The following is an 11,203-nucleotide window of genomic DNA, read 5'->3' as shown; positions in this document are numbered from 1 at the left end:
TTGCAACAAGAGGACCAGCTGTGGTGTGGATGGCCAAGGGATTAGATGATGCATTTAGTCCTGGCATTGATGAATGCTGGAGGCAGCACCAGTATATCTGTCCATCACCAGGAAAAAAGTCAGACACTGGGCTGGAGTAGGATTGAAACTGGTTTGGAGGTTAATTGGCTAAGGGAAAAAAATTGACCCTAGTGTGTAGGATAGAGTTAGTGCACGAGGTGATTGCTGGTCGCCACTGACTGACTCGGTGGGCTGAAGGGCCTGTTTGTATCTAAAGTAAAGTCTAAAGTAAAGGTGCTTTGTTGAACATTGTTGATGTGGAATTGTGTTTCCATTCTTGGATGTCTAGAATGGGTGGCCATGATTTCAAAATAAGAGTTTGGCTTTTCAGGAGAGAACGAAAAGATATTTCTTCACTCAGAGACTACTGACTCTTTGGAATTATTATCAACACGAGGAAAAATATTCAGTGCCATTCTGACACACAGGAATGCAAGAGGCTACAGAGAATAGTGGACTGGGCCAGGTCCCTCATGGACACAGCCTCCCAACATCGACATAAGTTATTACCTTAAGAAGTTGGCATTTACGTATCATCAATGATCCTCACCATCCAGGCTGCCCTCTTCTCACTGCTACCGTTCGGCAGGAGGGAAAGAAGATTGAAGTCCCACACCACCAAGTTCTGGAAATTACTTTCCTACAATGAGGATGTTGAATCAACCTGCACAATCCAAACCCTACCTCAGCAATGGAACTCTATGCACCACCTCTTGCACTGCCATAGCCTTGTTTTGCTTCTAATAGTGCTTCACCCTAATATCTTGTTCTTTTGCAGTCTCCATTTCATTGTCTTGCAGAATTTAATATACGATTTATGGATAATTTGTGCTTGAGTGTTGTCTGAGTCCATGTGTCTGTGATGCTGCTGCAAACAGAATTTTCATTGTAGCTCACCATACTTATGACAACAAACTGGAACTGACCTGATTTGAGTATCCAAAACAGAGATCAATAGATGTTTAGATATTAAGGGAATCAAATTGTGTGTGTAGGGAGAGGTTGAGGAGGAAATAGTGCAGGGAAAATAATACTGACATTCCTGTGTGACTGTCAGAGAGAACTCAGACCCTCGGCCATCAGGTCTTTGACGCATCTTAGCTGTCGATCAGTAGACCAGTACACCAGTAGACCATTGGGCCAGTAGAGCACTGCACCATTAGAACAGTAGACCATTACACCATTAGCTGTCGACCAGTAGTGTGACCAGCAGTCCACTATACCAGTGGACCACTACACCATTAGGCCAGTACACCAATAGACCATTAGGCCAGTACATCACTACACCATTAGGCCAGCAGACCAGTACACCATTCAGCCAGTGGACCACTACACCAGTACACCAGTGGATCACTACACCAGCAGACCATTAGAACAGTAGACCACTATCCCAGTACACCACTACACTTTTACACCAGTGGACCATTACGCCAGTAGACCAGCACACCATTAGGCCTGTGGACCATTAGAACTGTAGACCACTACACTATTACACCAGTACACCATGAGGCCAGTACTGCATTCCACTGCACCATGAGGCCTGTACTGCACCATGAGGCCTGTACTGTACACCGTGGGGCCTGTACTGTACACCGTGAGGCCTGTACTACACCATTGGGCCTGTACTGCACCGTGAGGCCTGTACTGTCTGCGCCATTGGGCCTGTACTACACCATGAGGCCTGTACTACACTATGAGGCCTGTACTACACCATGAGGCCTGTACTACACCATGAGGCCTGTACTACACCATGAGGCCTGTACTACACCATGAGGCCTGTACTACACCATGAGCCCTGTACTACACCATAAGCCCTGTACTACACCGTGGGGCCTGTACTGCACCGTGGGGCCTGTACTACACCATTGGGCCTGTACTGCACCGTGGGGCCTGTCCACTGGGGCCTGTACTACACCGTGGGGCCTGTACTGCACCGTGGGGCCTGTCCACTGGGGCCTGTACTACACCGTGGGGCCTGTACTACACCATTGGGCCTGTCCACTGGGGCCTGTACTACACCGTGGGGCCTGTACTACACCATTGGGCCTGTCCACTGGGGCCTGTACTACACCATTGGGCCTGTCCACTGGGGCCTGTACTACACCGTGGGGCCTGTACTACACCATTGGGCCTGTACTACACCGTGGGGCCTGTCCACTGGGGCCTGTACTACACCGTGGGGCCTGTACTACACCATTGGGCCTGTCCACTGGGGCCTGTGCGCTGCGCGCCGCCGCCGGAACCCCGCCCCCTGGAGGTGCCCGGATGCGCCGCCCGTTGACGGTCACGAGCCGGCAACTTCCGGCCGGAGATGGCGGCGACGATGAGGTGCGGGGGGACGGGGACAGGGGGGCGGGGGAGCGTTACATGGTTACGGGGTGCAGGGGAGCGGGGTGGGTGGGTGCAGGAGTGGGCTAAAGGGAGCCGGGTTGGATGGAGAGGGAGAGGGAGAGGGAGAGGGAGAGGGAGAGGGGCCGGGCTGTAGGGGGAGAGTGTGGAGGTGGTGAGAGGCCGTGAGAGAGAATACAACGAGCTGGGGTGGAGGGGGTGAGGTGTGGGTGCAGGAGATGAGGGGAGAGCTGCAGGAGGGGGGGGGGGGGGGGGGGCTGTGATGGGGAGAGGTGTAGGAGGGGGGGGGGGGGTGGGCTGTGATGGGGAGAGGTGTAGGAGGGGGGGGGGTGGGCTGTGATGGGGAGAGCTGCAGGAGGGGGGGGGGTGGGCTGTGATGGGGAGAGCTGCAGGAGGGGGGGGGGGTGGGCTGTGATGGGGAGAGGTGTAGGAGGGGGGTGAGATGGAGTGGGCTCAGTTGGGGTGAGGTGAGTGTATGAAAGAGATGTTGAAATGGGGTTGGGGAGGGGTACAAGATGATGGGATTCAGGGGTAGAAGCAGGAATATGGGGAAGAGGAGATGTATGAGGCAAGAGACTGCAGCTGCTGGAATCTTGAGTAAAAAACCTGGTGGAGGAACAGTTCAAGCAGCATCTGTGGAAGGAATTGACGAGGAAGGAGAGTGTGGTAGGAGGGGAAAGGGAGAGATTCAGTGAGGAGTTGAGATGTGGGGTAATTAGGGTAGAGATCAGACGTTGAAAGAGTAGGCAGTGTTAAGGCTAATGGGAAGAAATTGAACAAAAAGTAAGGAGAGGTTAGCAAAAGGTTTTAGGTAGAAGAGTGCATTTTGAAGTAAGGCTGATGGGTTAGTTGCGGCTATGGAGCTGTAAAACAGTGAGTTCAGAACCGTGCAAGTTAGATCATTGGCGGCAGGGGAAGGATTAAGGTGGGGAAAGTAAAGAGGGTGTGGGAGGTGTTAAAATTATAGCGTGAGAGAAAGGGGAGTAGAAAGGAGGTGTAAAAAAATGGCAGAGGGTTTGGGGGAGGTGGATCTGGGTGAGGGAATAGGGATGGTATTGAATGATGTGGTTAAGTTGTTGAGTGAATGAGGTTTAGGGATGGTTCAGTAAATGGTGTCCTACCGCTACTATGAATATTAATTAATGCCAATTCTATGGCCATTGGCCGAATGTGAACAACTGGGCTTGTATACACAGGTTTATTCACAAAATGCTGGAGTAACTCAGCAGGTCAGGCAGCATCTCGGGAGAGAAGGAATGGGTGACGTTTCGGGTCGAGACCCTTCTTCAGGCTGATGTCAGGGGGGCGGGACAAAGGAAGGATATAGGTGGAGACAGGAAGATAGAGGGAGATCTGGGAAGGAGGATGGGAAGGGAGGGACAGAGGAACTATCTAAAGTTGGAGAAGTCGATGTTCATACCACTGGGCTGCAAGCTGCCCAGGCGAAATATGAGGTGCTGTTCCTCCAATTTCCGGTGGGCCTCACTATGGCACTGGAGGAGGCCCATGACAGAAAGGTCAGACTGGGAATGGGAGGGGGAGTTGAAGTGCTCGGCCACCGGGAGATCAGTTTGGTGGTATCAGTTTGTATACACAGGAATTTAGAAGGATGAGAGGGGATCTTATTGAAACATATAAGAGTATTAAGGGATTGGACATGCTAGAGGCAAGAAACATGTTCCCGATGTTGGGGGAGTCCAGAACCAGGGGCCACAGTTTAAGAATAAGGGGTAGGCCATTTAGAACGGAGATGAGGAAAAACTTTTTCACCCAGAGAGTTGTGAATCTGTGGAATTCTCTGCCTCAGAAGGCAGTGGAGGCCAATTCTCTGGATGCTTTCAAGAGAGAGTTAGACGGGGCTCTTAAAGATAGCGGAGTCAAGGGATATGGGGAGAAGGCAGGAAAGGGGTACTGATTGTGGATGATCAGTTATCACAATGAATGGCGGTGCTGGCTCGCACCTATTGTCTATTGTGCCATCCTGTCTGCCCATGAATTTGTTCATTGAGTTTGCACCCACATCTGATCAAGCAAAGTTTACATTTTAAAATAGTCATTAACATTTTCAAGTTCTTCTGCTTTTTCTATATCCAAACATCTAACGTTTATGATTTTATGTCTATCTTTGGTATAAACCAGCATCTGCAGTTTCCTGTTATTACAATTTGTCTTCCTGTTCTTGACAACCCACTTTGTTATCCCATGACTTTCTGACTTAACCCTGCAGCACAGAAGTGGGCCCTTCAGGTTATTGGGTCTGTGCTAACCATCAACCATCCATTTTCACTAATCCCATTTTTTCTTTGCATTTCTCCTTGGCTTCTCTCAGATTTAATGCTTGCCTACACACTGGGGGCAATTTACAGCAGCCTAATAACCTACAGACATGCACATCATTAGGGTGTGGGAAGAAATGCATGTGGTTGCAGGGAGAACACACAAAGTTCACACAGACTGCACTTGAGATCATGATTGAACCTGGGTCTCTGGCATTGTGAAGTGGTGGTTCCAACACTGTGCTGCCCAGACTCAACCTTCAAGCAATGGAATTTACTCCATGAACCCTTTCTACTTTTAAGATGAATGTTCTACTACGATTTGACTGAGCGTTTGATTTCCGGTAGAAATACTCTTCCTTTGGTTTTGGATCAGATTTTGCTTTTTTTTGGTTCAAGGTATTGGGACATATTACAATGTCAAAGAGAATAAATGTATCCTTTTCCATGCAAATGACTCATTTGACACTAACCGATGAACACACTGCACACAAGTTGCATGTATGGTATGCATGGTCTGGCCTTACATTTGTCCAACTTTCTAGATGTATTGGTGCTTAAAATATTTATATAAATGAAACCAGAAAATGCTGGAGATACTGAACAGAGTAGACAGGTACATCTGTGGAAAGAGAAGATCAATGATCTTTCACTCTCCTGCTGATAAGCCTTATGGAAGTATGCTGAGACCTTATTCACTGTAACACTTTTGTCTACTCACACAGTACCACAACAAAGTTAATTATGCCCAGTAAATCGGCCATGATTGCTCTAACCATGTGATTGTCCACCAGAAAGCCAGGTGTCTACTAGCCTCAGTGATTTGGACTGGTGTCCTCTTTGCTATTCTTTAATAGTAAGTTCATTTGCAAACCTCTGGGGAAAAGAAATGTTGGATTTTTATGAATGGAAAATAATCCCTCCATTATCTTAACTATAATTTCATAGGTATCCTTGAGTGCAGTTAATCTGGACCAGGGATTTTGTCTGTTCAGTTGTGGTGGAGTTGTGTGATTTCTATTTGTAAAGGTACTCAAGGCTCAGTGTGTGCCATATGACTTGAAGGAGAGTAAATTCAAAATCTGTCTGTGATTATTATTTCAATTAGTACATTGTGATCTACAGAATAGCTTCACTAAAGAGACAAAAACAATTAATGTTGATTCATTTACATTTAAATTTGATTTCTTTCAGAGTATAATATTTTGAAATACATTATATGAAACTTCGTGGCTTCAGGTTGAGCTTAGTGAAACCTCCTGAGTGATACCTCCTCTCAGCGGATGTGTCTGGTCTTCCACGCTGCGTACCACAGAAGAATTATCACGGGCAGAATTGGGATTTCCATGTCCATCGCCAGTATAACCACCAATCACCAACCTGCCTAACATATAGGTGAGAGTAACTCTCCTTGTTTAGAAAGCAAAACTTGAGTATCTGTAGTGCCACGGAGCCCCTAGTTAAACCAAATTCCAGTTTGATCACACTGTACTAGTATTTAACTGCTGTTTCACGTCTCTGTGGTACTTTAGGGTTGTGCCCTTTTGTTGCAATCTATTAATGTATTACTTTAAGTTGAATTTATTGAAATATACAGACTCTTGTCAATAACTTGGAACTGATTCTGCCATACCTGAGGGATAAAGACCTTTTAAATGGTTGATTCTGTGTGTGGCAAAAGTGACAACACTCCAGTTTTGACAAGATTATTTCTTGTCTTTCCAAAAATGCATGCTAACTCATGTAATGTGTTTGGAATGTTCCTTGGTACTTAACCTTGTACAATGTATATGTTTTTATTAGGAGCCTTTTCATTGGTAAAAGTTAATATGGTTCTTCTGCACTTATTGTTTAAATGTGGGCGTTCAGTCATTACCTCTATGCCATATCTAGAAATGGCTTGTGTGGCTTCAGTATTGCACCAAACGTATCAGTGGTCAGATCTCTTATGGTGTTAATGAATAACTGAAGTTCTCCTCTGCATGGTTTAACAGTGACTATTAATATGTGGAAATTGAATAAATAAATTTAATGGAAATATTGAGGGGAAGTCCCATAGATTTTTACATGTTTGAGAAGTTCCCTGTTTTCTTCATGTGGATAACATGTTCCAGGAGTTACTAATCCAATCGTTGAAGTATTATCAGGCAGAGAAGGATTGGTGACTGCAATACAGACTACGAGAATAAGTTGGATAGTGCAGGAGTCCCATGAATTCATCATATTCTAAATGGTATTTGTCATTGAATATGGAAGAAGGTAATAGTGAAAGGGACTGCAGCCATTGTCAAGTAGGTGACATGATGGTTGATCAGCCAACGTGAGAGGAGAGGAGAGGAAGGAATAGTGGTGCTCATGCCTCTGCTTGTTCGTGGAAAGTGTTCACTTAGATAAAACATCAAGCAGAAATACCGCAATGTTTCTGCTTAGATAAAACATCAAGTAGAATCTGGCAATGAGAGTAAAGAGTAGAAAATATTCTTCCAATTCCTTACAGAAACTAATTAAACAAATTTGTTTTTAACCCCTGCAAAACATTTTAAAAGATATTTTCACTGTTGGTGGTTTTTATCTCCCTAACCCTCCCAATAAGTAGATGATGAACGAGCTTAGGCTGGAGTTGAATAGAATGAAAGAAAGTCAAGCCTGTGAAGCGTGCAGTCAGTCTGCCAACTGCTTTTTGGGATTCTCATACTTCCACCATTATTCCATATAAGACCCTGAGGGTAAATGCTGAGAGAATGTTTTGTCTGAATCACAAATTGAGTTCATACCTCAGGACGAAGGGACACACACTTGAAACTGAAATCGGGAATTCTTCTGAGGGTTGTGAATTTGATTTCTCCACTTCAGAGAGCTGTGGATACCGAGTCAGAATCAGGGTGGTGTTGAGGCCAATAGTCAGATTATTCTTGATCTTTTGAGTGTTGGAATAGGCTCAAGGTACTGTATGGCTTCCCCTTCGTAGTTCTTGCTTTTATTGAATCAATATTACACAAGACTATCTGATCTGTCCTGTCTGCTATGGCTCTTTGTTTGGAGGTCTTGAATTTGAGCTCACCACACTAGAACTCCGTAAATACTGCTCTTTTAAGTAGTTCATCTGGGTCTTACTGACCATCTGCATGAAGTGATTTATTTTTCCATAATTTTGCCAATGATATATCAACTCATTTCCCAGTGGCAAGTTTCCCCTGACTTCAATTAATAAACCCTCACAATTTTTGTGTATTTCTATTAGATCTCTCATTAACCTTCTGAAGCTAACAATTCCAACTGTCTTCTACTCTCCATATAACTAACATTCCCCACCTTTGATATCAACCTGACAGACCTCATGGAACTCCTTCAACTCTGCCATTCTTGGGATTGGGAAGGGGGAGGTAGGGAGGGATTGATGTTGTCCAACGAGGAGAAATTACGTAGATGGGCTTCAATTGTCAAGAGTTTAAAAGATTGAGAAGCAATCTCATTGAAACAAACAACATTTGGCATCTTAGATGGCAACTGAGCTGTCTAGAACTTGGGGTTGAGAAAAGGTGATGTCCTTCGAGACAGAGACGAACATAAATGTATTCATCCTGAGTATGGTAAATCTTTTGGTATTGTCCACCTGTGAGATCCATGAATATTCAGTTATTAAGTATATTTGAAGCAGGGACCAAATCATTTTTTGATTTTAATGAATGGTGGAAGAGGCCCTGGGCTGATTCCTGGTACTTCTACTGTTTTTATACTATTCCTATGCGCACAGTACCACAGCTGACCAGCAATACAAATAAACCGAGTGTACCCACCGTACGTTCATGGAAAACTCCTTATTCTTCAGTGATTGCCTCATGAACTTGCCCTCCCTCCCCAAAGGCTCAGTGAAGATGCACCTTTATATCACTTTCTTGTTGCACATGTACTGACTTTTTTGACAATAGACAATAGGTGCAGGGGGAGGCCATTCGGCCCTTCGAGCCAGCACCGCCATTCAATGTGATCATGGCAGATCATTCTCAATCAGTACCCCGCTCCTGCCTTCTCCCCATACCCCCTGACTCCGCTATCCTTAAGAGCTCTATCTAGCTCTCTCTTGAATGCATTCAGAGAATTGGCCTCCACTGCCTTCTGAGGCAGAGAATTACACAGATTCACAACTCTCTGACTGAAAAAGTTTTTCCTCATTTCAGTTCTAAATGGCCTACCCCTTATTCTTAAACTGTGGCCCCTTGTTCTGGACTCTCCCAACATTGGGAACATGTTTCCTGCTTCTAACGTGTCCAACCCCTTAATAATCTTATACGTTTCGATAAGATCTCTCATCCTTCTAAATTCCAGTGTATACAAGCCTAGTCGCTCCAGTCTTTCAACATATGATAGTCCCGCCATTCTGGGAATTAACCTAGAAAACCTACGCTGCACGCCCTCAATAGCAAGAATATCCTTCCTCAAATTTGGAGACCAAAACTGCACACAGTACTACAGGTGCGGTCTCACTAGGGCCCTGTACAACTGCAGAAGGACCTCTTTGCTCCTATACTCAACTCCTCTTGTTATGAAGGCCAACATTCCATTGGCTTTCTTCACTGCCTGCTGTACCTGCATGCTTCCTTTCAGTGACTGATGCACTAGGACACCCAGATCTCGTTGTACGTCCCCTGTTCCTAACTTGACACCATTCAGATAATACTCTGCCTTCCTATTCTTACCACCAATGTGGATAACCTCACACTTATCCACATTAAACTGCATCTGCCATGCATCCGCCCACTCACACAACCTGTCCAGGTCACCCTGCAACCTCATAGCATCTTCTTCACAGTTCACACTACCACCCAGCTTTGTATCATCTGCAAATTTGCTAATGGTACTTTTAATCCCTTCATCCAAGTCATTAATGTATATTGTAAATAGCTGCAGTCCCAGCACTGAGCCTTGCGGTACCCCACTAGTTACTGCCTGCCATTCTGAACGGGACCCATTTATCCCCACTCTTTGCTTTCTGTCTGTCAAACAATTTTCTATCCATGTCAGTACCCTACCTCCAATACCATGTGCTCTAATTTTGCCCACTAATCTCCTATGTGGAACCTTGTCAAAGGCTTTTGCATAGAAAAAAATGATGTATCAATTTGCTGTCCTTAAAATATGTTGCAAAAGATAAAATAATAATTCAAACAATATTTCTAAGTAAATATCTCAATAACATAATTGTTTGTTCACTTTAGGCACACTTATTACGTTAGATGTTTTATTCGCAATGGGTGAGATAAAGGTCTCCCCTGATTATAATTGGTTCCGGAGTACAGTCCCATTGAAAAAGGCAAGTACTGTTTGTTGCCGTGTCAGTATATCGGGATGGAAGAGAGAGCTTTTTGGGGGCAAAAGTGTTTCTCTGCACATGTTTTAAATCTAAACTATTCAAATGATTGCTCTACAAGATAGTTGTTAGTTGTGAAGGAAGCGGGTGTTGGGGAGCAATGGATGGTGATGGAGGGAGGAGATTGATGATGGCAGAGTTGCAGCTTGGTAGTAGAGTGGTTGATGAGTGACAATGTTTAAGTCAGTGTTTGTGTGTGCTGGGAATGGAGGATGGGATGGTGAGGTGCCAAGGCTCCATGCTCTGAATTGACTCCAAAGCAGCAGTTTGGCAGATGTTTGCATTCTGGAGTGTCTCAGTGCTTTGGGTTCTTTGCCCAGAATTGTTCCCACAATCCAAATCTAACTCTCACTTGGAGAAACAGGTTCTGGACTTGCTATAATTCTCGGTTTAAGGGTCACTCAGAAAGCAGACTGAGAGGTACTAGCCAGTGCAATGCTCAGCAATGAATGCAGGCGTCATTTTTATTCCCAGAGCTAAGTGAATGTTGGTACATAGGATGCAAATAAAGCTTAATAATTTCAGATTTATTCTAGTTCAGATTTGGAATTAACTTTGAATTGTATTCCCTTTTTACAGATAATAGTGGATGATGATGACAGTAAAGTGTGGTCCCTTTATGATGCTGGGCCCAGAAACATAAGGTGTCCAATTATGTTTCTTCCCCCGGTCAGTGGAACTGCAGATGTATTTTTCCAACAGATTTTAGCCCTAACTGGTTGGGGTTACAGAGTTATCACTGTAAGTATGACTAACCAGCAGGAACTTGAAGTATAATAATAGAAGTGTAGTTGCTTTCTTTAAATGACCATTTTACCACAATTTAACATTCTTGCACGGTTTTCTATCATCTGGAGAGTTGTGAATCTGTGGAATTCTCTGCCACAGAAAGCATTGGAGGCCAATTCACTGGATGTTTTCAAGAGGGAGTTAAATTTAGCTCTTAGGGCAAAAGGAATCAAGGGATATGGGGATAAAGCTTGAACGGGGTACTGATTTTAGATGATCAGCCATGATCATATTGAATGGCGGTGCTGACTCGAAGGGCCGAATGGCCTACTCCTGCACCTTTTTTTCTATGTTTTCTATGTTCGGGTATTAATAGTTGAACTATTGTAATGTTGTAAATGATATTACCTATGAAAATAAC

General features: G+C 44.6%; 1 protein-coding gene across 3 annotated transcripts in view; it reads left to right on the top strand.

Annotated features, from left to right (window-relative positions):
* Positions 1–2,323: 2,323 nt before the first annotated feature.
* The window catches only part of spg21 (SPG21 abhydrolase domain containing, maspardin), a 29,121-nt gene continuing 20,241 nt past the window's right edge, over positions 2,324–11,203 (top strand). The window contains exons 1-4 of one of the 3 annotated variants that reach the window (XM_078427086.1): positions 2,324–2,388; positions 5,880–6,080; positions 9,902–9,996; positions 10,633–10,794. In XM_078427086.1, the coding sequence (XP_078283212.1) occupies positions 9,934–9,996; positions 10,633–10,794 (225 nt within the window). In that variant the 5' untranslated portion in view covers positions 2,324–2,388; positions 5,880–6,080; positions 9,902–9,933. Of the gene's footprint in view, positions 2,389–3,902; positions 3,927–5,479; positions 5,542–5,879; positions 6,081–9,901; positions 9,997–10,632; positions 10,795–11,203 lie in introns of those variants that run through there. The other 2 variants (XM_078427088.1, XM_078427087.1) reach the window with 2 other exon arrangements.

The sequence above is a fragment of the Rhinoraja longicauda genome, chromosome 33 (genome assembly GCF_053455715.1).
Source record: "Rhinoraja longicauda isolate Sanriku21f chromosome 33, sRhiLon1.1, whole genome shotgun sequence".
Lineage (NCBI taxonomy): Eukaryota > Metazoa > Chordata > Chondrichthyes > Rajiformes > Arhynchobatidae > Rhinoraja > Rhinoraja longicauda.
This window is presented reverse-complemented; position numbering and strand designations above follow the sequence as displayed.